Genomic DNA, 26,863 nt, shown 5'->3' on the forward strand with positions numbered 1-26,863 from the left:
GTTAAATAGTAATAGTTAGTTTATTACTAATTAGTTAATGGTCAGATGCAAATTTATGGATGTGTCATTTGTATTGAAAATTATACTCTTAAAGTCCATTAACAGAATCACAAAAGCTACAGGACCAAAGATCTATTGGCTCATTTAGGCTCTGTTGTCTTTATTTGCTTTTGAAAGTTTTTTTAGCCTAAATTGATTTTCAAATGTAAGTTAGGCATTTAGGCCCCAATGGTGTTCCACTCAGAACTATAAGGCATATGTGGCTTACTTGGCAGAGCCCCATTTTCAAAAGTAACTTAGGCACTTAGGAGATTGAGTTCCATTGACTTTTATTGTAACTTATACTTTCCAGTGCCTAAGGACAGGTCTACAGTAGACCTGGCAGCTCAGCTTAAGGTTCACAACTCCAGCTACGTAGCTGCAGTCAGTTTACCTTAAGCTGAGGTGGCATCCCCACAGCAGGAGGCTGACAGGAGAAAACATTCCCGTCAGCTTCCCTTACTCCTTGCAAAAGGAGTACTGGATGCCGGTGGAGGTGCCCTCTGAGTACCGGACGCCAGTGGGGGTACCCTCTGAGTTCAATTTAGTGAGTCTTAACTTTTGAGGAGGTGACTTAGCTGTATGTCACTTAGGCCCAGATCTTCAAAGGAATACAGAATTGAACTCCCATGGAAATCATCTGCACCAATTTCTATGGGAATTAAATGTCTAAATATCTTTGAGGATGTGGGCCCAAGGTCTTGCAACAATGAACAGAGCAGCATCTAAAATGCCTTTAAAAATCTGAGCATTGGGGACAAATTTAAATGCCCAAAGATGCTGATTTTTAAAAGCATCTATGTGCCTGACTCCTGTTGAAGACCATGGGACTTAGGTGTTTAACTTATCCTGAGAATTGTTCCAAAAATGCTAATCTCAGTCTTCTCCAGTGAAGACTTGTAGCATCTCCTTTATTTTTCATTCCCTGTAACCTAATATAAAGAATTGCACAGCCACATTCTTCTTTGATAAATTGTAGCTGGGAGGGAGTGTAAATATTTCTGACACACCTCAAGTACATCCCACTCTAGATGGAAAGCAGTGAGAATTCAAAAGTGGGTGGATCTGTGATATGGCACAGTTTGAGATATCCTCACATGTATGAGCTGCATCCATCCAGGAAAAGGAGTGGTTTTGAACTTTTGGTGAAGAGGGCTACAATTACTGTTTTTTGAGCATGAACTGTTAGCCCATGTGGGCTTTCACTATGACTTAATTGTGATGGGGAGGACCAAAAGCTACCTTGTAAACTTGAATCTGCATTAGGTTTAATCCAGTTTGTCCCAGTGGCCTATCAACATGAACACTGGTCTGTAATTGTGATTGATTCCATCACAAGTAGCAGCAGCAGTAGATTAACTCCAAATAAAATATGGAGAAATTCCAATTAGCATATATTGAAAGCTAAAGGTATTCAGCTCATTACACCTCATATTTGAAATTGTATTATCTTGTTGTCGGGTCTTGATTTTTGTACTAGAAACTTCAAATAAGCTTGTAATTTCACATAGGTCTTCATATTTTAAACTCAGCTTCCTGATGCATTTGTATTTTTGGTACTCTTTATCCCCGTAATGTATAATATATACTGTGCAAGAATAGCAAGAAAAAACATTTCGGCTACGTCTACACTGGCCCCTTTTCCGGAAGGGGCATGCTAATTTTTCAGATCGTAATAGGGAAATCCGTGGGGGATTTAAATATCCCCCGCGGCATTTAAATAAAAATGTCCGCCGCTTTTTTCCGGCTTTTAGAAAAGCCGGAAAAGAGCGTCTACACTGGCCCCGATCCTCCGGAAAAAAGTCCTTTGAAGTAGGATTAAGAGATCCTCTGGAAAAGGGCTTTTTTCCGGAGGATCGGGGCCAGTGTAGACGCTCTTTTCCGGCTTTTAGAAAAACCGGAAAAAAGCGGCGGACATTTTTATTTAAATGCCGCGGGGGATAGTTAAATCCCCCGCGGATTTCCCTATTACGATCTAAAAAATTAGCATGCCCCTTCCGGAAAAGGGGCCAATGTAGACGAGCCCTTCAGGTAATGACATCAGTTCATTGTTTAGACTATTAGTGTCTCTAATGAATAAGATGTGTAAAAGCATTTGAGTGATCAGCTGACTTGCGAAGAAACAAAAGAAAAACAATACCTCCCTTTTTAAAAGCTTGAAATAATATTCTGGCATTTGATGCTTTGCAGGTTTCTTCATTTTTACCTTCTACTGTGTAGCAAAGGAAAATGTCCGCAAACAGTGGAGACGATATCTATGTTGTGGAAAATTCAGGCTGGCTGAAAACTCTGGTAAATATTAAACACTATTGTCTATATCTGTAAATTCTATAATTACAGTCAGGTGTAAAGTCCCCATTGTTCTTAGTAAATATTGTTATGCAGCGAATTACATAGCTATATATACAGATATATCTACTATTTTGGATTTTTTCTGATTCATAAAGCTTGCATTTTATTTAATTACAAAACATTGCTGTATAAAGTATTAAATTGAGTGGGACTTTGCATATATAGAAAGATATAGCCTTGTGGAGCCCTTTGTATAATTGTGACGTAAAGATCTGCTTCCTCAAAATCAATGGTAGCCTTGGCAATGACTTCAGTAGGAGCAGGGTCATAAACAGCTTTGAAAATAATCAGAGCTGTCAATTAACATGCATTAACTCCTGTGATTAATGCAGGGCAGAATTAACGCATTTTTAACACGTATTAATAGCAGGCATTTCCATGGCATTGCTCTTTTGAAACGCCGCTGAGGCATTTCAAAGGGGCAGCGCAAAGCAGTGCTGGGGTCAGCTGGAGTCCCCAGCTGACTTGGGCTCCGTGCAGCATTGCTCCTTTGAAACACAATGACAGTGTTTCAAAGGGGCAGCACACATAGCTGATCCCGGGCTCCATTTGGCGCTGCCCCTTTGAAATGCCATGGCCCTAAAAATGTGTCATACTAACAATTATTTGGGGGTTTTTCATTGTACCCTGATTGTATTGAAATAGTTGAATGTACCCTTACACAGTTTAAACTCATGAAGTACTGCAGTTGCAGTTATCAGTAATCCCTAAACAGGCCTACAGTCACAAAAGTATGATTAGTTATTTTTTTTTAAATAAGAAACTAAAAGAAGAAAAATAAATTCTTACACATTTAGAATTATGTCATTTCTTGGAGAATAGTTTTCTATCTGAAATATTGGGAAAAGCATTGTGCTAGAATTTAAGTTATTTGCATTATTAACTGTACTCTTTGCTTGATTATATTGCATCATTTTCCATGACACTTATTCTACTATAGACTGGAGCAGAACTGCTACTAATGGTTTAAAGAAGCAGACTGTAAACCAAGGAGTATCCAGTTCTTCCAACTCCTTACAATCAAACTGTAACTCCACTAATTCTACCACCCTGCTAGTGAATAATGATTATTCAGTACTCACAAATGGGAATGGTATGTATGTTGCAAAATAGTACTTTTCAAACTATATATTTTTGTTTTATTTTAAACAGCTTTAGGTTCTCTTGTGACAATTTAAAGCAGACAGTGAGCCAATTATTTGTGAGTACAGACGCAAAATGGTCCTATAAATAATAATTCTACAATTATCCAGTTTAGGGTAACACAGTATATTTCAAAAATACTCACTTTTCATATTTAATGTAAACTAGTGATTAGATGCAAAATTGTAAATGTTATACATTACTCAAATACCCTGCAGAGATGCTATTTATACCATGCTTGTCAGCTGAAGACAGAGCTAGCTGTGGAAAAGTTTAGAACATTTTAAAATAGCTTTATCATGTTGTATCAACTAGGAAAGAAAACTCAGTCTACAGATAAAAGAAATGTGGTAACATCTAAAAATATTTAAAAAAACCCATGAAAGCTATCATTTGGGAGTGCTTTCTCCTATTAATGAGAGAGGGCTTCATCTGCAGAACCCCTGCTATCATTACCAGAACAGTCACATGTAAAAACCTCTTCTGAGGCTGGGGAAGCAGAGTAAGAAAGGGATAATGGGGCAATAGGGGCCATAAAATCTTCTCACTGAAGAGGTCTGAGAGAGTTACTTACCTGGGTAAGTAATGAGCTCAGTTGTCATATTTTTTCTGTGATTTCCATGGCTAGTCTTCCGTAATGGAAGTGAATTTATGTGTGGCAGGAAACAGACAAAATGTTTCATGACTTCCATTCCAAATGTGCATGCTTTCATTTAGAACAGACATAATGCTGCCCACTAAGTCTTTATTCTCTGTAGGCATGTCTCCCTTTTCCTGGCTTATGGAAATGCAGGTGATCAAATGTCACTTCAGTCCATTTCAGATGTAAACTGGAGTGGATAATGAGAAAATTAGATATGCACATAATTTGAATGCAGACACAAAAATGAAACTCTTGTGACTGGAAGTAATCTAAGTTTTGCATCTTTATCTAATGGCAGCACAAAAAATCTAGCACGATTTATGCCAGGCATTGTCAAACTGTGGCTTGACACCCCTCCCTCCCCCACTTCTTTGCCTACCAAACTGAAGGAGGTGGGAGCTTAGGGATAGGGACTTCTGCCAAGCAGGGAGGGTGGAGGGGTGTGTGTATCTCACGACATCAGACCTGTGGCAGATACACTGTGGGGCTGAAGCCCGGAGCCCCAGCATATATACTCCATAGCCTTAAGCCCTGGCTGTTGCCCTCTGTGGGGCTGAAGCCCCAAGTCCTAGCAGGCACGCCCTTACTCTCAATCTGCTGCAGATTGTCATATGTGGCTCAGGTGGTCAGTAAATTTGGCCACCTCTGAGTTATGCTATAGCCATGCTGGTTGTGTGCTCTGATAGTGCAGCACTTCCTCTTTCCATGCTGAAAATAAGAGATTTAGACTGTTCCACATGTTGGAGCAAATAGGTTATCATATCGGCCCCACAGTGTATCTGCCACAGGGCTGATGCCCTGAGATACATGACCCTCTCTCCCCTCCCTGCTTGGCAGAAGTCCCTAGCCCTAAGCTCTCACCTCCTTCAGTTTGACATAAATATTGCACTCCTGGATGCCAATGGCCAGTGTTTCTTTCACTCAGTTCAGGTTTGGGATCTTAGCACCATTGCTACTCAGATTATTTTATGTGCAATTATTGAACTGACTACTTTTGTCCATATTATTGGTGCTGAGATGATAAAGATAATGGCTGTGTTGTCCTTTAAATGCTATTTTTAAGTACATCAGAAGCTGGAAGCTTGCTAAGCAAGCAGTGAGACCACTGGATGATCGAGATGCTAAAGGAGCACTCAAAGGGGATAAGGCTGATATGCAGAAACTAAAAGAATTCTTTGCATCGGTCTCTGTTGAAGAGGATGTGAGGGGAATTACCAGACCCAAGCCATTCTTTAGGTGACAGATCTAAGGAACTGTCACAGATTGGGGTGTCAACAGAGGAGGTTTTTTTAACAACCTTATCAAACAGTAGTAAGTCACCAGGACCATATGGTATTCACCCAAAAGTTCTGAAGGACCTCACATATGAAATTGCAGAACTAAAAACTGAGTTTTAATTTAAAATGAAGTAAGTTTGTGGGCCTTATTGCAAAAAAAAAAAAGCTTGAAAATATGATCCCAGTGCAGTTGATACAGTGTCATAGCGCTGAGAGGCATGTACTCCACATAAATGGGTTGTTAGTTCCATGATCCACTGCTCTGGGAGATATCCTCCAACAGATGACCATGTGGTAAGAGGAGAAGAGAGCAGTAGGCCAAGCCCAGCTACTCAGATGAAAAAACCCTGCTTGGTAAGTACCGGGCTCCCACTGCTGGCACTCCTGGGAGCTAGAATTATGCTGCTTCTGCCTCTTTAGGGCAAAGCTATGGGGGAGTTTTGCGGTCTGTCGTTCCTTTGCCCCTGAATGACCTTAATCTAGCTCTGATTTGGTTAGATCAGATCACATGGAAGCACGTTTTGCAGCCATTACACCTCCTTTTGAAGTGCTCTTAAATAAACAGAACTCTGAATTTCCTCTTCTTTTGGTAGTTAAAAGGATATTTTCATGCACTAGGTCTAAAGGTGGTTTTTTTTTTTAAAGTTTTGCCCATATTCATACTATTAGCAATGTTTTTATCTTTTATGAATACAGTTTCCAGTCTAAATAACAACACTGCACTTCTGCTTGTGAGCCTATTCCCCAATATTTTCTTAAACACAAACCACTCGGTCTCAAAGGAAATGTTTGTTAATTTTTCCTTTCCCTCAACTTCATAGTTTTCATCATAATCAACCACATCCTTCTTTTGTTCTGTAATCATATCTTGCCATCTCCTTTGGCTCACTAACAATGCATGGAGAAAAAAATAGTTTTAAAATTCATTAGTTATTTTCTTTTGACCTATTAAATTCATTCTAGTAACTGTGGTGAAATACCTTAGAACTCTGAAAATCATTTGACTACAAAACACACAATATTTTGTGTAGGCTTTTAAAGGACTGATATCAACCAAATGTACACTATGTCAGATTTTTGACAGCTCTTTCAAGTTGACCTAATTTACAAGAAAGAACTACAGGAACTCTCCTTTTTTGCCCAGTGGGATTTTGTTATCAGAGAACTAAAACAAATATAAAAGAAAGAGTTAAAATATAATTGAAGTATCTAGCATGAAATGTATAGAGATAAGCGATCTATAGCCAAAGATTTAGGACTTTTTGAAATTTCAGGAATTCAGTAAATCTTTATATATCTTTGAAGCTTCTGTTCCACTATATTAATAAACCACAATAAATGCAAGTATGCTTGTTCATAAGCAAGGGGAGAAGGATTTTGCCCTTTGTGTAATGATCTCTACAGTCTGAATCAAATTCTGTCCTCTGAATTATTATACAAAAAAATTACAGACAAATTCCTACTTAAAACTCATTCCAGGGAGCAAAGAAGAGTGAAATATGAAAGTTCTCAGTATACTCATAAAAATTTTAAAGAAATATGTATTTCTATGGTGACTCTTCACTCTGAATCCTTTCTGACACATGCCACGCTTTTATTTTTGCAGGTAATGTCTCCAGTGAGAAAAATGGTGTTTCTTTCAATGTACAGAACGGCGATGTGTGTCTTCATGACTTCTCAGGAAAGCAACTCATATTTCATGAGAAGGATGATGCAGACCACAAAACAACCCGTGTTTCACTCAGAAGGACTTCAAAGAGGGGAAGCCTACATTTTATTAAGCAAATGTGATTTTATTTTATTTTATTTTTTGCATTCCACATTGTTTTACAATGTAAAACACAGATTTTTACTTGAACTATTTTATGTACTATGAGAAGACCAGAAACTGATCCTTCTTTAATGGACGGTACTGGAACCTTGACACAGGCAAATGTTGAGTTAATAAGAACAGTTATAATTTTTAAAAAAGTCATTGCTACTATTTGACAAGATACTTCAGATACTCCTTCACAATTGACACAATATCCAGTTTAGTTTTCCACTATTCCTATTTTGTGTTAAGATTTAAAGATTTGGTTGTAGACTCTTATTTTGTCAGTATATCTTACAATTAGTATATCTGAATACAGTACATAGTGTTGTATAAATGTAGCCGATTCTAAGTTATCGTTCAAAATGTTATATTGTCTACTACAGCATTTTTAGTTTATAGTAGAAGATTTTATAGCATTGTAAATAAGCAAAACAATATTCACCATTAGGCATTTTATGCTATTTTTATATTTATTTCTTGTAATATAAATTTTAAAACACTTCATTGTATAGACAAATAATTGATATTTTGTTTTAACTTTATTGTTAGAATGTAGGCAAAGTTGATTATTTCAATTAACTTCTGAAGCATCCTACATTGTGTATTTATAGGTAATTTGTTCAATATGTGAAATAACATAGTAGTTACGGTGCAGATTTGTTCACAGGACATGGAACTGTAAATATGAACCCTGTCACTATTGTATCACCAACTGGGACCCAGGAATATAGTGCATTGGTGTCTTATCAAAGGATGAAATTAATCAGGAAGAGTGATGGATAAAATAGGCAGTAGGCTATTAGATATACACTGGGGGCATGTCTACATGGCAGGGCTAAAGTTGATGAAGCTACTCAACTTCAGTTATGTCAATTGCATAGCTAAAGTCGAAATAGCTTTACTCGGCTTTTGGCACTGTCCACACAGCAGGAAGTCAAAGGAAGAACACTCTTCCTCCGACTTCCTTTACTCCTTGTGAAATGAGGGTTACAGGAGTTGGAGTAAGGAGTCCTCGAGCTCAACATTACTTTGAAATAAAGGCTTGCAGTGTAGATGTGTATTTTGTCAAAATAATGCTGCTGTGTAGATGTACACTTACAGTGAAATCCTAGACCCATTAAAGTCTATAGGCATTTCGCCATTGATTTCAGTGTGGTCACAATTTCTTTTCTAGTAGTTGTTACAGAGATAAATACATGGCCAATTCTCAACTGCAAGATTTAAAGAAAAATAATTATTGCTAAAAATAGTAGCTGTTATTCTTTAGTAGCCAAGCCAAGCATCTGTTTCTTTATTAGATGCTCTCAATAAAGCATCTCAAATCCTGAGCTATAATGCATGTTTCTGTTTGCTTTGTGGTACGTGCTCAGTCAAATCCTAAGGTCCTTACTCAGTGTTTACTCATTACCTACTCAGGTAAAACTTCTAATGACCTCCAATGAGCACTTATGAGGAGAGACTAAAAAGACTGGGACTTTCCAGCTTGGAAAAGAGATGACTAAGGGGGGATACGACAGGTGTATAAAATCATACATGGTATGGCGAAAGTGAATAAGGAAGTGCTATTTACTTCTTCACATAACATGAGAACTGAGGGTCAGCCAATGAACTGGGTAGGCAGCAGACTGAAAACAAACAGGACACAATGCAGTCAACCTATGGAACTCATTGTTTGTGATGTACAGATCAGAAATATAAAGGGGATCAGAAAAGAATTAGATAAGTGTATTGAGGCCAGGTCCATCAGTGACTATTAGTTGAGAAGGTCAGGGATACAACCTCCTGCTGTGGATGTTTGTAAACCTCTAATTGCCAGAAGCAGAGAATGGATGACAAAATGGATCTCTTGATAAAGTATCCTGTTCTGTTCATTCCCTCTGAAGCATCTGTCACTGGCCATTGTCAGAAAACAGGATGCTGGGCAAGGTGGACCATTGGTTTGACCCAGTATGGCCATTATATTCTTATGCTTGCCTGAATAAGGGCAGCAGGATTTGGCACTACATGCATATTATCTCAGACTAGATAGAGAATGCCTCCTTATGTTCTTGCACATGGGCTGGGTGTAGTTGGAATCCTTAGGTCCAGGGGTATAAAGACTGCTAGCAGCTCATACCCACAATGGTACTGGCCCCACTGAAGGAAATTACTAAGAGGCTGGATTACATCAGCCTCCAACAACAGAGGAATAAATGCTGTACATCCTTTGAGGGTAGTGCACTTGCAGCATTCCCTGGAAACAGCGTTCTAGAGTGGTGAGCGTTGGTACTGCTTCCTACTTTGGACTCTGTGGCAGTGCAGCAGTCTGAACCCTTAACATTCTCACAAATGTTAAGTCCTTTTGCATTGATACAACACAAGGGTTCTATTTGCCATCTATTTCTGATCCCGAACACATTTCCATAATGACAATTTGAAACATTTCTTCTATTTGCCCACAAGAAGTGTACCTGCACTGTGAACCACATGTAAGAATCATCATGGTACCAGAATAGAAACATAAATAATCTAGACGTGCATTTCTGTGAATGTTTTAACTTTCTGGCTAGAGGCCTTTGCACTGTTTCTTATAAAGTTATTTAATTTTCTTGTATTTATAGTTTCAAATGTAAACAAAATAAATGTGTAGTATGTAACTGGGATGAGCTGTGGAATTTATTTCATGTAGATAAATATGCAATTATAAATGTCTATTTCTCTGGATAACATGATCCGGGCTACATGTATCAGACCTCTATATTTGTTTTGGTTCCACCTTTCAAATTTTAGCAACTCTGCTCTTAGTAAAGTAGGTTTGAACATGATCCCACTTAGAGCTGGTCAGAGCCACCCTGCGAGTCTGCTGGAGATGAGAACATGGTGTGAGAAGTACCAAATGGCTATGTTTTTGTCTAGTATTCTGATTTCCTGAGAAAAAGCATGTTGCACCACTGCTTGGATTCTCAACTTGGTTTATTTTTGCATCCAGTGTGCCTGTGTATTTTTCATCCTTTTCAATTTCTTGTTTGCAATTATCACCTACATAAACCCTCTCTATTAAAATAGTATATATACCCTTCCCACTATGCTGCATCATTTTAGCTCAATGAATAAATATCCTGCCTCTAACCCCATCTGAGAAAAATGCCTATACAATCACCTTTGTAAAGACTCATTTGGTAGTGGTTAAAGAGATGTTCTGTATACACTTTCATCTGAAATGTCTCACACTCCCTCACGTGTTAAATGTCAGTGTAGTGGCTAAACATTTTAGTGTTGTATTAATCCAAGTTTTAAACAAAAACGGCAAATTATTAGCATTTTTACAGCCTCTTCCAACATGTGCCTGTCCAGGCACATGCTGGACTCTGCAGTTCTCCAATCAATAGCATTGCTATTTAAATGACATTTTCTATTCATCAGAATTTCTTTTAAACGGGCATGAAAGACTGTCCAGCAGTGTTTCTTGGCAGGGAGGCTACTGAATTGGCAGAAGAAACCACACCCCTTAGACTTATATTTACACAAGTTAAAAACAATTGCTTACTATTGAAGTCAAGGTGAATAAAAAAAAATTTTATAATGCCCACTAAAGCACTGTTTGTTATACTGTCAAAGCCTGTGTCTTGTAGACGTGAACAGGTGGTTGAGAGGATGGGGAGGGGAGCTGGAAATGCTTGCCTCTGCTGCCAATCTGCCAAGTAGGGAAGAGGTGGCTGTCTAGGTGAACTGAAGGCAGAAAACTGTTGAGCTGCAGCAAGCAGGAGAAGGGGGAAAGAGAGAAGAACCCAGAATAATTGTTTTAGTCCCTGCTACTATATTAAGATAGCCATTGCCAAAATATTATTTATACTGTTCCCTGGGGTTTGCATGACATATTACTGACAAATACTGTGATGTCCTTCTTAGGGGCTGAGTGTGTAAACCACACGAGTGAAGGGGTGTGTTGCTATCATCTCTGTAACCTTGACTGTCTTGTGATGCTTTGCTTCTGTAGACTCACTACCTGGACCACTCATAACATAGGTAATACACAAAATGGCTGTTGTGCTAAACTTCTGGTTCAGCAGCCTCTACACAACCCCACTCTGGTTTCCATCTCCCTTCGTTATTACTTGCAGGGTGACCTGAACACATGCCCAATCCTGAATTTGCTAAACTATTTGTTCCTTAATGTCATCCAGCCCTCTCCTGGATAATTCAGACAGATGGTTAATTTATTCTTTTAAATACACAAACATATCACAACTTATTAACTATGGTGAGAACATCCTCCTTTTAAAATACTGAGTTGATTTATAGTAAAATAAACTTATTAACACTAGGACATAGGTTAGGTGATGCTAAGTAAGAAGGATAAAATTAGAAAAGATTATAAGCAAAAGTGAAAATGCATCAAATTCTAAAACAACCTAGGCTACAGTCTTAGGACTCATCTAGACTACGTGGAACAGTCGAAAGAGGACATGTCTCTGATCACGCTTTCAAAAGTGAAAGTAGTTTAGACGCGGCTTTTTTGGCAAACCACTCCCCTTGTCGAAAAGCCGTATAAACCTCCTTTTTCGAGGAACAGCGGCTTTTCGACAAAGGGGGGCGGTTCGCCAAAAAAGCCACGTCTAAACTACTTTCACTTTTGAAAGCTCCACTTTCGAAAGTGCAGTCAGAAGAGGATATGCAAATACCTGCTGAATTTGCATATCCTCTTTTGACTGTTGCGTGTAGTCTAGATAAGCCCTCTGTTTATTTCTCTCACCTATCTTCCTTCTTCCCAGCCATGGCTGAATTTTCCTCTGTTAGGACTTTTCACAGTAATAGAAAGTGTCCTTTTCCTTGTCGTCTTAGTTGAAGGGTCTTTATGTAAGCAAATTTCTCTTCTTTATTCAGTTCCAGAGACTAGGGATGTGTCTAGACTAAAGGGTTTTGTCGACAAAAGTGGACTTTTGTCAACAAAACTATACCTGCATCTATATTACCGCCGAGTTCTGTTGACATAACGTCAACAGAACTCAACAGTTTTGCGACGGTGGTAAACCTCATTCTACGAAGAATAACGCCTTTTGTCAACAAAGTTCCGTCGACAGAAGGCGTTATTGCATTTACACTGTCCTTTGTGTCTACACTGTCATGTCAACAAAGCGGCTTGCTTTGTTGACAGAACTGGATGTAGTCTAGACGCTCTTTGTCAACAGAAGTTTTGTCGACAGTATCTGTCAACAAAGCCTCTGTCGACAAAAGCCTGTACTCTAGATGTACCCTTGGTTTAAAGACTCATCTCTATAAGCTTGCAAGAGAGTTGTTCCTCTTTGAGCAGTGTCCCTAGGTGAACGTGTCCCCTCACGTGTTTAAAAACCAGCTCCCTTCATGGACCAGCTGCCTGCCACTCCACGCTGCTGCTTCTGATACAGTTCGGACCCCCCCGCAGACGGGCTGCTGTTGTGAAGCAGCCTTCCCCACCCTTCTCTTTCCCCTTCCCCCGTTGCTGCCACTGATAGAGGCAGCACCAGGGTGGGAGGGCAGGCAGCACTGTGGAGCCAGTGATGGGGGCAATTGGCTTTTAAGCTGGCTTCCCCCAGCATCAGCTCCTGCTTCCCCCCTTGGTGCCTCTGATACAAACTGGTGGTGTCATTTCCTGTTCCAAGGCCTCTTCCTGTTCAAAACATGGTGCCTCTGATAAGAAACAGTGGCGTGGGGGGAGGAGGAGGAAATGCAAGTAATTGAATAAATTAACTGATAAGCCTAGGTTAGTCATCTACACAACTACTCGTTGACATCCCTACTATCAACCCATCTCACTTCTTCCTTGCTGGAACATGGAGAGGCCAGAAGACAAAGAGAAAAGAGCTTTTTCATCATGCCACTCTTCTCTCATACAAATTACTTCAAAATTAGGCCTACCTGTACAGCCTAAATCTCACCACAGGATTGACACCCAGACCTAGTATGTCCACCCAGGGATGTTATGACATTTCCCTACTGGAGCCCCTTGTGGAGGGTGGGGGGAATCTCACAGGAAATAAATACCCCAGGCCCTCAAGGTCTATAGGTAGAGGATTAGACCTCTCCCACTGCACCATCAGAACCCCACTGTTTTTACGCAAAAACCTTGTAGTGTAGATGTAGACCCAGTGTACAAGCTCTGCCTCATATACCCAACAAACAAAACCACTGACAGAAACCTCCAAGACATCAACCACCTACAACTCAATCACTGGCATCCCAGAAACACTCTGCAAAACAACAATTTTGAGGGTTTGGTCAGGGTTCCCAGAACCTCTCCCATTCCTCAGTGCTGACATCATCATTGACCATCTCCACTTTGGACACACTTTGGCCCCTTCCCATTCAATGTGGAAATCCATCACCATGGACAAATGGGTTCTAGAAAAAATCCACATGAGTTATTCAGTACCATTCTCCTCCATCCTTGCTCCCTGTCCCTCTTCAGGAACCCTTTCAAACATGGTAACAAATGAACCACCACCTACATCTGGGCACCATGGAGCCAGTATCATCATCATAACACAGAGAGAAGGCATTTTATTCCCACTATGTCTTAACCTAGAAAAAGAACAGAGGTTGGAGACCTGTTCTAGACTTCAGAAAAATTTAGCAAATTGGTAAGAATGGTCATAATAGCAATACTATTATTAGCACTGGAAAAGGAAGACAGATTCTCACTACAGATGTTAAAATGTATTTAATTAAGTAACCTTGTAATCACTGAAAGTTTCAGCAGTTACATGGTTACATGTATGGTGGAAGTTGGCTCCCTGGGAGCCAGCGCATACGGGAACTGGCTTTTAAGCCAACTCCCCATGCATACCAGGAGCCTGTGTGTAACTGTGAATGTTAACTAATGAGCCCAGGCTTATTGGCTAACCATGTACAGTAAAACTCCAATAGTCCGGCATCCAACTGTTTGGCACTCCCGATACTCTGGCATCAAAATGCCAAGTGCTCCTGACCAGCTGATTAAAAAGCCTGCTGCTCAGCACAGGTGCTGGCTGTAACCAGAGGGAGCATAAGGCTAGGGGAGAGGGGGGAGGGAGTGGGATTGTGTTACAGTATGGAGAAGAGCGTTTTGCTTCAGCAAAGGGGAAAGGGGAGGGGAGGGGAGAGGATGGGGAGGAGGATCAGGTTACTGCATGGAGGAGATGCGAAGAGGAAAGGGGAGGAGAGAGAGAGGGAGATTGTGTCCTGGCCAGCTGTTAAGCTGTGCAGCTGTACCGGACCTCCTGATTCTCTGGCAAATCTGATAATCCAGCACCACCTAGGTCCAAAAGGTGCCTGATTATCGGAAGTCTACTGTACATGGTTACACTTTCACATCCCTTGTTCTCACCTCTCAGCCTCCAAGGTGCCTATTTTCACATAACTGCATACCTCACTCAAAAGAAAGTTCCTCAAATTTACTCTAGGAACAGAACATTATCAATACAAAATTCTACTTCTGGCCTTTTTATAGCACTTTGGGTATTTTCCAAAATGATCATAGTAGTAACAGCACATCTCCCCAAGCAGGAAAATAATCCATCCAATCACAAATTCTCCTTGGTTACTCACCCTGGGCACTTACCTTCTCTTCCTTCGTGTCTGTCTAGTGATGGATGCCAGACATGGCTTCTTCCATTGCTTGTATCTTCCAAAGTTCAGTGAGCTTTTTTCAAAAGGCAGAATGACCTCATGTTTTTCTTTTCTTCCTGTGGGCTTCCCATCTCTGTGAATGATTTTTACATAAATGGGGATTCCATTGTTTTTTATTCCAGCCTGTTTAATTTACACCAGAGACAAGCAGATAGGAGGGAACATTACAGCAATCTGGGCAGGCTGAATAGCTCAATATCATCTGTGTGTCATTAGTTTTCAGAAAAGACCCACTCAATACACTCTGATAATACAGTAATATTATATAGAATCAATTGATTCAATTGCTTGTCATTCAAGATTCAGCCCATACCTTAAAACCCGGGGAACGTTTGCAGTGGATTATTCTGAAAAGCAAAACACACCAAATTTCTTTCTTTTGTTGCATGTAGATGCCTTGCTGTGTATTTTCCCATTTGTTATTGTGAAATTTGCTTCCATCACTTGTTAGATTGATGGTCTGTGTACTCTTTCTATATAAACTGAGATAAGTTCACATTGTTGTGTTTAGGGAAAACTTATTTAACGGATCCTCCTGATATATCTGATTTATACACACTTTAGTTATAATTCTTAATGCCCATCATGTACATATACCACAAGAAAATTACTGATCAGTCAGTTATTAGTTTTCAAATGACACCTCACAAGGCGTATTTTGTACAATTATAATTACAATAGTGTAGAGGCTGGGGTTTGGGGCATGGCGTTGCAGCAGCAGGGGTCGCCCCCACCCCCACTGACTGCAGCATAAGGAGTGTCTGGCAGCCTGCTCCACTCTGGCCCACCCCACTGCCCTCTCCTGGCCCGCTGTGCAGTTCCTCAGCAGTGGTGGGAAGCAGAGCACCCCGGCCCCATGACGTTCCACTTTTCACTATTGCAGAGAGAAGAAATGCAGTGGGCCATAAGAACATAAGGTTCATCTAGCCCAGTAGCCTGTCTGCCGACAGTGGCCAGTACCAGGTGCCCCAGAGAGGGTGGACTGAAGACAATGATCAAGCAATTTGTCTCCTGCCATCCTTCTCCAGCTTCTGGCAAACAGAGGCCAGAGATACCATTTCTATCCCCTGGCTAATAGCCGTTTATGGACCTAACCTCCATGAAATTATCTAGCTTCTCTTTAAACTCTGTTATACTCCTAGCCTTCACAGCCTCCTCTGGCAAGGAGTTCCACAGGTTAACTATGTGCTGTGTGAAGAAGAACTTTCTTTTGTTAGTTTTAAACCTGCTACCCGTTAATTTCATTTGGTGTCCTCTAGTTCTTCTATTATGGAAACTAATAAATAACTTTTCTTTATTCACCCTCTCCACACCACTCATGATTTTATAGACCTCTATCACATCCCCACTCAGTCTCCTCTTTTCTAAACTGAAAAGTCCCAGTCGCTTTAGCCTCTCTTCATATGGGACCTGTTCCAAACCCCTAATCATTTTAGTTGCCTTTTTCTGAACCCTTTCCAAGGCCAAAATATCTTTTTTGAGGTGAGGAGACCACATCTGTACACAGTATTCAAGATGTGGGCGTACCATAGTTTTATACAGGGGCAGTAAGATATTCTGGGTCTTATTTTCTATCCCTTTCTTAATAATTCCTAACATCCTATTTGCCTTTTTGACCGCTGCTGCACACTGTGTGGAAGTTTTCAGAGAACTGAAACCAGGAGGGCGGTGCAGTGCGGTGGAGCAGAGCAGGCTACCGGGCCTCTCTAGCTCTCACTGCTGCAGTGAGTGGGGGGTGGGGGGGGAGACCCCTGCTGTCACTGTTCCAAACCCCCCGTATACTCCCCAAGCCATGTTCTGATGGGGCAGAGCAGAGATGAGGTGTGATTGGGGCAGGGTGTGCTGCGAGATGAAGGGTTGCCCTGAGTTTGACACCCCCCATGAGTCAGCCCTGGATAAGGATGATGACATTCAAAGTTAATAAGTTATGCTTTCTGTTAAATATTGTTACATGCTGTATTATTGTTGTTGTGTTAGTCTCAGGATACTAGAGACACAAGGAGGGTGAAATAATCTCTTTTATTGGATCCACGTCTATTGGTGAAAGAGAAAAACTTTTAAGCTTTTCACAGAGCCTTCTTCAGCTCACCAGAGAATTGAAGAAGAGCTCTGTGTAATCTCAAAACATTGTTTCTTTCACCAATAGAAATTGGTCCAATAAAAGATATTACCTCACTCACCTTGTCTCTGTGTTGTTACATATGCAATTTGAGTTGGGAATTCATGTGACATCTTAACAAGATATCAAGTTTCCAAATATCATGGCAATTAGGCACATTAAAATATAAGGACACATACACACGACCAATAAGGGACAGGATGAAGTAGTGAGAAACAGCTGCTGATTTTAGGTTTTGCAGGAATTTAACTTTGTGCCTATCAGCACATCCATGTATTGAGGCAGGTCAGTGGTGTTATGTTAACACTTAGCTTAACACTTGCTTAACACTTAGCAGCCATTGGTCGTAAGTATACTGCTTCAACAGAAACAAAGTCATCAAATCCATTCTTGAAGCTGTTGAGAATAAGAAAAATCTGTGATCATGAATGCTGAATAAAGAACTTCCATTCATTTTCTCCTCTATGTTTTACAAAACTGACTATTTTAACAGGGGAAATGGTATCCCTTGCTCCCTTCAGTTTGAATCTTAAAGACAACAGCAAAGTATAATGTAAAATATGGCACTACCTTACTCAACAGACCTAGCCCCAGTGTGCATTCATAATCATTTCTATTGACTGTAGTGATAAAAAGTGTACTAATTATACTCCATCTTGTTAGCACTACAGAGTTAATATGTAGAGCCCTGCATCCATGGATACAAAACAGATAACCGCAGATGTGAAGGGCTCTATTAATATGGCTATGGGACAGTGAGCTAGATTCTGTTCTGGCATTGTGCATCGTCCACTAAACTTACCATCCTACACTCACATCTAGTTAAAGGGTTCAAAGAACTTTCCCCATCTTGCATTGTATACAGCATCATTTCCATAGTGCAAAGATTTAATTATCTGGTTTCCATTTTCTTACATCTTCGCTACTTTTACAATCAGTCACAATCAATTTCAGGATCACGTAAAAACTAGAGCAGTGGTCTCCAACCTTTTTAAGCACAATATCACTTTTTTAATTTAAGTGGAATGTAAGATCTACCCCAAACCCAAATACCTTTGCCCCACTTCCTTCCCACCCCTTCTGAGGCCTCACCCCTGCTCCACCCCCTCTCTGAGGCCTCACCCTGCTCACTCCATTTCCCTTCTTCCCATCCTCACTCACTTTTACCAGGCTGGGGATGGGGACTGGGGTGCAGGTTCTGCCCTTGGGCTAAGGAGTTTGGGAGGGGCTCTAGGCTTAGCCCAGGGTGGAGGATTGGGGTCCAATAGGGCATTCAGGGTGCAAGCTCTGGGAATGAGTTTGGGTGCAGGGGGGCTCACATCTGGGCCAGGAGGTTGGGTGCAGGAAGGAGTTCAGGGCTGGGACAGGGGTTCAGGAAACAGGCTTTGGCTGGGCACCGTTTAACTGAGATGGCTTCAGAGTGGTGGAGCAGTGGGGTTAAGGCAGCTTACTCCTGCCCTGGCCCTGCACCACTCCTGAAATCAGCTGGCATGTACAGCAATGGCTCCATGGTGCCATGCGCTGCCCCTCAGCTACAAGCACTGATCCCACAGCTTCTGCTGGCCACAGTTCCCCGTTATTGATCAGTGGGAGCTGCAGGAGTGGTGTCTGCAGGCAAGCACAGCATGTGGAGACCCCCTGCTCTGCCTCTCTCAGGGGCTACAGGGACATGCTTGCCACTGCCAGGAACAGTAATTCCCATAAGGATAATTACTCCAGTCATGACAGATTAGGAATTTTAGAGCTCACTACTCAAATAATTAAATTTAAGCATAAGAGAGAAATGACAATTATGAAATGCACCGACCAGTCAAAACCACAAATAACCCGCTTTGCACGTAGTAAAAGAAGTAACAACAACCCCCTCTCACTCCCATGTGTGTTGGGTCAGGAGATGAGAGTGAAGGACAGTGTGTGTTTGTGAGAATGACAGACACACACACACATACACACACACACACACACACAGAGTGTGAGAGTGACAGAGATTTGCATTGCCAAGCTCCCTCCATCCCCTTCTCTCTGTGTGGAGATAAGGTACAGGAATGGGGGGAGGAAGGACACCCTGATACCAGTGTTTCCCCTCTTCTCCCTCTCTCAGCCTGCACAGCAAGAGTATGTCTACACTACAGCATTATTTCCAAATATCTAATTTTGAAATAGTTAATTCAAAATATTTCAAAATAATGCATCTACACACAAAATGCATTTTGAAGTAGCATTTTGCTATTTCAAAATAGCGCGTCCATACTAATTGGACACTGAATCACATTTAAGGCCAGCTGAAACCACTTCCAGCAAGGCATCAGGTCAGGAGTTACTTTGTATGGCTGCTGCCTGAGGCTATCTGAGGCCTGTGTTTAAAGGGACCCCTGCAGACAGCTGGTTCTCAAGTTTCCCTGCTTGCTTGCCTACCTCGCTGAGGGACAGCAAAGCATTTTTTTCTCTGTGTGCTCTGGTTGCCCTCACTCAGGACACCACAGCACTCTCCAGCATGGAGCCAGAGCTGCCCTGGGCACTCTCGTGCTTCTTTTGGATGTGTTGCTGCAAGCCTGGCAGCAGTTTCTGCAGGCTGCCTTGCAGCATCTGGGGGTCTCGGTGTCCCCAGGGGGACGAAGAAGCGGGAGGTTGTAGCCTATCAATTACTTTCTTATCATGCTAATAATATGTTTGTGTTAATTTAGATTAATTCGGTAATAGTTAAACTCTAATGCAAGAAATCTTCTAAAAGCTGCCCTCAGCATTCCTGTAGGCCCTTTGTGTTAGCTTGACTGATGTCTGGGTTCAGGTGTAATACACCAGGCCTTATGTCTGCCCAAGTTTGTGAAGGCTGCTAATACTAACACAGCAGCACTCAACATCTTGGGGGAGGGCTTTGCCATTAATCCATCTGGGTACAGTACAGCTCAGCCGTAGGCTGCCTGGTAAGTCTGGTGCCCCTGCAGTGCAGTGGCTCCTGCTCTAGCGTATAACAAGATGGGACAGCTTCTGAATGCACTTTCCAATGAGTGCCATGTCTGCTTTACAATCAATTAAAGGACAGGCTTGCACTTGAATGAGAGAACATACATAAGCTCACAGTCCAGGTCAAGTAATATGGGGTTATATTTTCCTCTTTCGTCCATGCTGCAACAGGCCGTTTGCAAGATCAGCAGGAGCTGAGGTTTGCAGACTTCTGTGGTTTGGATACAGTCACACCCAGCTACTGGTCATAACTTATTTATGGCTTCCCGGGCCTGAAAAAGGGGAACTTAGGCTTGGACCTTTCACCCACACAGGATGGCGGGAACAATAGCCTCAGACTCAGCAGATGTATTATTAAATATAAGTCCCAAATAATTGGTTCAGGCTGAGTTAAGCAATTAGGACACAGGTTGCAATAGATAACCACAAAGGCCCATGACAATGAATTGATGTATATGATAAGTTAAGAGCAATGATATATTGCCCAATAGGAAAAGAACACTTCAGCATTAGAAACACCCCCTATTGAATATGCATAAAACATGTTATCGTCAGCGTCACTTGGTATAAGAGTGAGACCCTAGCCCAGGGAGATAGGGAGGAGAAGATGTAGTCCTTGGAAGGGCCAGAAGGATGGCCCCTGGTGATGATGGGGAAGGTGAAGGTAATGAGAAAGATGATGGGCTAATACCTAAGAATGTTCTAGAAGGAATAATGTAAGTAGATGGCAAGGAAATATGAATGTACATTCCCTGTCTTATGAAATTGAGTGTTTGTGACTGTGCTAACCTTATTAATAAACTGTAAATATACCCTGTGCACAACAGGGTTCCCAATCATAGTATAATTGAATACTGGGCCTGATCCTGGGACAGAGAACCTGTTAAATTTAAATTACCCACCTTTAAGGTTAACAATCTTAGATCAGGCTACAAGGGGGAGCAGGAGTGGAAGGAGCAACAGCAGCTGGGGAGGCAGAAGGAGCTGGAGTAGCAGGAGGCACCAATCTGTACACCAGGGTGTGCAGGTGGTTGCACATGGCACCACCCTGGGCAAGCAACTCCCACCAACTCTCCCACCGAAACTGCAGGTCTTCATGCACCCAATAGTCCAGGGTGCAGCGCTGGCCTCGCAGTATCCCCAGGTGCTGCTGCTGGTACTCCTCCTGGTTACGGTGAACCTGCTGGCCCAGGTGCGGGAAAATGTCCTGGGCGGGGTGGTGCGCCTTGCACTCGCAGTTGCTGCGGCTGTGGAGAAACAAGAGAATTGGTCAGTCAATTCCTGGGGACACAGTGGGTGAAGCCCAGCCCCCCTCTGGAAGGCGAGGACAGCAGGTCTCCGCACCATTGGAGCCAACATGCTTGCACACAGGCCATGTTCAGCATGTCCTGGTATCCCCAGAAGTGGGAGCTGGCCTGGGACTGCACCCATGCTCCTGTGCTGTATATAGTGTGAAGGTGGGGGAGAAGAGATGTACCCTGCCTCTGTGTAGAGGGGGCTTCTGGAGGGAGGGCAGTGTGCAGTGTCCCACCCTGGGGTCAGGAGCATGTCATGTGCCTTCATTCATACACGCGTGTGGGTAACAGGCCAAGGCCCCTGTATGGCAGCCAGCCCTGCATAAGGGGACAGTGATGGCACTCACATGTCGTTGCCTCCCCAGCCTTGGACGACACTGGCGACAGGCCCGCTGGGACAGCTCCGGGGTGTACGGCACGCTCCCTCTAGGCTCCTGTGGCTCCTGGCCCTCCTCCTCCTCCGTTTCCTGGTCAGGGTCCTCTGCGCCAGGGTTGATGATCACCTGGGGGCACGGACCATCCCACCCCCCAGGATGCAGTCCAGGGCATCAAAATAGGGGCAGGGATCTGGGTCTGCTGCTGGTTGGGAGCTGCCCCCTGTGGCCCTGGCATAGGCCTACCACAGCTCCTTTATTTTCATGTGAATCTGCTGCTGGGTTCGCATGTGGCCTTTGGTGGCCAGGTTGGCAGCCACCTGCCTGTAGACAGTTGCGTTCCTCATTTAGTGTGGAGATCATGGATGTTGGGGGCATCCCCTCCAAACCTGAATTAGGTCCATGATCTCCACACTGGACCAGGAAGGCGTCCACCTTCTCCGGGCCCTGGCAGGCTCCTGGGAGCTGGCAGACTGGTCCTGGGGAGTGGCGAAGGGCTAGCTGCCTGGCTCATGCTGGGGCCACTGCGTCAGGTGCAGCGACTGCTGGCTCTGGGCTAGCAGGCTTGGAGCTGGCACAGACACTGTGGCCAGAGACTACCCTTTAAGGGCTCGGGGCGGGGGGGAAGGGAGAAAGGGGAGGAGTTTTCCTGGTTGGGGCCAGAGTGGCCACCAGGGCACCCTGGGCAGGGCGGGAGGTCCCCTATTTCAAAATAAGTGTCTACACAGTGCTTATTTCGAAATAGCAATTTCAAAATTGGCACTATTCCTTGTGGAATGAGGTTTACCAATTTCAAAATAAGTTCTCCGCTATTTCCATTTAATTTTGAAATAGTGGTTTGGCTGTGTAGATGCTGGTAAAGTTATTTCGAAATAACTTTGCTCTGTAGATGTACCCCAAGGAAGAGGCTACCGGGGGGCAGCTCCAAGGCAGAGGACAGGAGCAGCATGACAGTGGGTGGAGGGGCAACTGAAGTGTCAGCGTTCGATAGCTTCCTGGCCAAACCAGTCAGGGTCACCTGTTACAGGCTCCAAGATCTACTGGTAGATCCAGATCTACTGGTTGGTGACCACTGAACTAGAGTATTGAAACATGAATGCTTTTCAATAATATTCTTAATTCCACATGCAAATCACTTAAAGATGTTTAGGAGTAGATTTTGTGCCTTCACTTACTTTGAAAATACCCTCATGGGGTTAAACAACCATTCACACTTATGGCTCTTTTCTGTTTTGCTAAGTGTGGGGAGCCAGTGGAAGGGCAAGGAAATAGAGGTTTTACAGTTGTCTACTGTGCATATGCAGGCCAGGCATCTTTATCTGGAGATACACCAGTGTAAAACAGGAGTAACAGTGGTGAATCAAACCAAAAAGTGCAGATTTCAATGTCCTTCACAGCCCTAGATGACTGCTTATAATAAAAATGCAATTTAATTTACAACTGGATACTTGGAATCTTCTAATTATTCATTTAGAAATAGAAGTCTGAAGTTGAAGATGGGGACAATCTGTGTTCTGGTTTAGGAGTACAGTAGTTTGTTTTTCCACGTTAAAAAAAGTTCATTTGTAAGTACATTTTATTAAACCAAAAACATATAGAATCCAATTTATTTGGTACTTTTTATTGTTATTTTTGCATCTCTCTGGTTGGACAATGGAACTAGGTTTCAGTGGCATTACTGGATTGTAATACGAATAATTTGTATGTTCATATTACTGTCCAGTTACTTCACAACTTCTCTTTTTCAGACTTGTTTTTCTAACTAGCAGATTTATCTGGCGTTGCTGAGATCCTTAACTCAATTATTTCTTGGGAAATAAAAGGAAAATGTACATTCTTTATTGAAATTATTGTATTTTTCAGGAATACTGTATTATTTGTATGAAGTTAATTTTAGTAAATGCTTTAAATGGCAATTCCATCAAGTGTTTTTCTTTGTCCCTATAAACTCTTATTTGCTATCTTTTAACAAAAGGGGGCTAGTGTCAATCTGGCTTCCAATAACACTGTCTTCTAGTTTTCAAACCTTAAGCATTGATTTAACTGTGCCAAAATAGAGCACTACTTCAGATTTCTACATTTTATCTCTTTTCTTCATGGTTTATTGAGAAGCAACTCTATTCTAGGTTAATCTTATTTTTCTGGCTCATCTTGGTTCAGTGTCTTTCAAAATTTGCTGGTTAAGTCAATTCTGAGGACTGTACTTAAATTTGTGATAGTGTCTCTTTTCTGTTTGGTTTTAGAAGAAGCAATCCCATTCCCAGGCACATCCCATTTTCCTGGCACAACCAAACTTTTACATTATTTTCAGTTATGATAAGAGGAAGCTGTATACTGACTTTGGTGACCCTAACTTTTACATTTAGGAGGCGTTCTTAATTAAACTCTCTAAAATATATAGCAGATGAGTTTTTTGTTAATTTCACTTTCTTTTGTGATAACACAGTGATCAGTGTTTAAGATTCTTATCTTGTAAGCTGCCCCCACGTGAGTGTGCGTTGGCTTCAGAGAGCACAATGTAAGGGTTGGGGGCTGTGTGCAGTATCCTGCGGACACACAGCTTTAATCATAAATATCACAAATAGGGCGAAATGTATTGGTTCTTAGACTCCTCCCCACCATCCTCCAAAACATCCTGTTAATTAGAACTTTTAAAATAACTATTTAATGGAAACATTCCCATTGATCTTAGATTTTATACAGCTTGACAGTTGCCAAATGTAAATATGTCATCACATTTTCCTTGCATCTGAAAGCCTCCCTAGACACCCATGTTCCAAAAACTTACAGGTGCTTAGCCTGATTCGCACATGCTGACTTCCAACACACTGCTGCTCAGGAGAATAAAGTTAAGTGCATGGTTGTAAGTGGTGCAAACACAGACTCTTACACCTTCTCTGGAATTTCTTTAGAGTGCCACTCCAGATCCCTCCCTATCACTGAATCCTCTATTGCTTTCTCTCCAATATTCAAAAATCAGCTAACTAGAATAAAAAGCTTGAGACTTAAAACCATACCAATAGAATCATAGACTACTAGAACTGGAAGGGATCTCGAAAGGTCATTGAGTCCTGTCCACTATTTTTTTTTTTAAATGAGCAACACCAAGGATTTTTTGTTGAGGGGAAAAAAAAAAAGGTAGGGGGAAAGTTACTGAGAGGAAAAAAAAAAAAGATCACCTGCTTCTTTAAGGGTGGAACACAGTTTAAGAAACACTGGTCTTCTAGACCATCCCTGACAGAGGTCTGTCTAACCTGCTCTTAAATTTATCTCCAGAGATGGAGAGTCCACAACCTCCCTAGGCAATTTATTCCAGTGTTAAGCACCCTGATAGTTAGGAAGTTTAATGTCCAACCTAAACCTCCCCTGCTGCAGTTTAAGCCTATTGCTTCTTGTCGGAAACACATTGCTTGTGTCTCTTTAGCTGCCTTTTTGCTCCTTCAGGGTTCACAGCAGCCAGCTTTTCTCAGCCACCACGGGGGCCTGGGTCAAATGAAGTGTCAGACTCGCTCTGACTAACAGGGGTGGAGGCGCTGGCGCTTTCGGAGAACACAGAAACCCAGCGAGTCGCTCAGCAGCCCCTGCTCGCACCGCTGTTAAACAGGCGCCAGCCACCTTCAGGCGCGACCCCGCCAGGCGCGCATGTAACGCCGGCGCCGCGGAGGGAGGTTTCCTGCAGCAGCAGCAGCAGCAGCAGCAGCTCTTGCCCAGCACGAGACGGCGGCTCCCGGGGATGCTCCAGGGCGCGCGCGGGCCTGCTGCCGAGGGGCGGTCACCCGGGCAGGCGAGGGAGAGTCCCCGCTTGAGACACGGCGCCCGCGGCGAGGTGGGTTTTGTCCCTACCTGAGGCGCAAGCGCCATTGGCCTGGCCCAGGCCTGCGTGCGAGCAGCGAGCGGCCGCGGCAGAGGCGAGCCGGGCGGGGCGGCTCCTGCACCAGTGGCCCCGGGCTCGGGTCGGCGTGTGCAGCCCGAGCCAGCGCCCGGCACCTGTCCGCAGCGCGGCGCCCAGGCCCTGCCGGCGGGGATGCACGGCCCGGGCAGGGCTGCCTGGCTGGCTGCCTCCCGCAGTGCCGAGCCGGGGCAAGTGCTCGGGTTGCTGCTGCCAAAGCCGTTCCGCCTCCCCCGGCTGCAGCGCGGAGCGGGGGCGGGAGCACGGGGCGCCCCCGGTGCGGTTGAGAGACGCCCCGCTGCGCGCATCGCTCCCGGGCGGTGCCACTTCAGGAGCGTGAAGGATTCGGCATCCAGCAGCGAGTCAAACAGCTGCCTCAGCCTGTACCCGGCAAGACAACCAGTAGCGCCCCCCCCTTTTCCCTTCCCCCTCCCCTCCTCTCCCTTAAACCCAGGTGAGAGCAAATGAGCCCGCGCTGGTGCGAAAGTCTCATCAGCTGGCGGGGAGGTGAATAAACCCGTGGCTGACTGGGGCACACTCAGACTCAGGAATGCGGCCGCCGTGGATCTGTGCTAAGCTCTGAACAGGGTTCAGTGTGGCCTGGCCTGCATGTTTCTTAGGTGTTGAACTGTGCCCTCCCCCCCAGCCCCGATTGAATGGCTGTCCACGTATGGGGTCACAGCAGAGAAACTGTAAGCACAGCCTTACAGTTACTGCACACAAAGGATGCTTGTATCCTTAGAACCGCAGCTCATATGAGGTGGTAGATAGCTCATGCATTTTAGGTTTTATTTACTATATAGAGGTTGTCTGCTGTTTGTTCAAGAACTGGTCCTAAATGGTAAGAGCTAGGGATACCAAATTTGATATGTAGTTTCCTCTTATCCTAATGTAAAGCAACACAAGGGGTTGTTCCAGGAAAATGGGATGTTCCTGGAGTGGGATTGTGTCCCATAAAACCTTACAGAAAAGAGAATCAGCAAGCAGGTGAAAGGGGCTGAATGGGGCATGCCCCCTCCATCTGTGATTGCCTTTGCTCTGAGCCCCTCTCCTCCCCCCCCAAGCATTCCTTAGGGAGGTGGGGGTCTGCAACTCCTCCCCGAGATTCATATGGGGACATTGCTAGCTGTCCCCCTTCAGCACTGTCAGGGAGTGAAGGGAAAGTACACAAACTTTAATTGAGTTAAGAACTCAAGCAACATCAGGTAAATGTGCTAGTATAATGTACTTCTGTCTTCCTTGTGCACTTGAGTAATATTGCTTGCTTATGGATCATAATGATGGCATGAAGGCTTGTGATAACTAGCAATATATGACAGAAGTAATATA

At 43.1% G+C, this 26,863-nt stretch overlaps 2 protein-coding genes across 12 annotated transcripts in view; both read left to right on the forward strand.

Annotated features, from left to right (window-relative positions):
* The window catches only part of ADGRG2 (adhesion G protein-coupled receptor G2), a 78,473-nt gene extending 68,563 nt beyond the window's left edge, over positions 1–9,910 (forward strand). For all 6 annotated transcript variants that reach the window (XM_075913798.2, XM_075913796.2, XM_075913797.2 and 3 more), the window contains 3 exons: positions 2,230–2,331; positions 3,332–3,484; positions 7,061–9,910. In XM_075913798.2, the coding sequence (XP_075769913.2) occupies positions 2,230–2,331; positions 3,332–3,484; positions 7,061–7,245 (440 nt within the window). In that variant the 3' untranslated portion in view covers positions 7,246–9,910. The remainder of the gene's footprint in view (positions 1–2,229; positions 2,332–3,331; positions 3,485–7,060) is intronic.
* A 10,684-nt stretch (positions 9,911–20,594) lies between these two features.
* The window catches only part of PHKA2 (phosphorylase kinase regulatory subunit alpha 2), an 85,187-nt gene continuing 78,918 nt past the window's right edge, over positions 20,595–26,863 (forward strand). For 4 of the 6 annotated variants that reach the window (XM_075913718.2, XM_075913727.2, XM_075913692.2 and 1 more), the window contains exon 1: positions 25,120–25,471. Coding sequence is in view for 3 of the 6 variants with exons in the window: in XM_075913692.2 (XP_075769807.1) it covers positions 25,379–25,471 (93 nt within the window). In the remaining 3 variants the exon portion in view is untranslated. Of the gene's footprint in view, positions 20,693–25,119; positions 25,472–26,863 lie in introns of those variants that run through there. The other 2 variants (XM_075913734.2, XM_075913700.2) reach the window with 2 other exon arrangements.

Source organism: Pelodiscus sinensis, chromosome 1 (genome assembly GCF_052426305.1).
Source record: "Pelodiscus sinensis isolate ZL-2025 chromosome 1, ASM5242630v1, whole genome shotgun sequence".
Classification (NCBI taxonomy): domain Eukaryota; kingdom Metazoa; phylum Chordata; order Testudines; family Trionychidae; genus Pelodiscus; species Pelodiscus sinensis.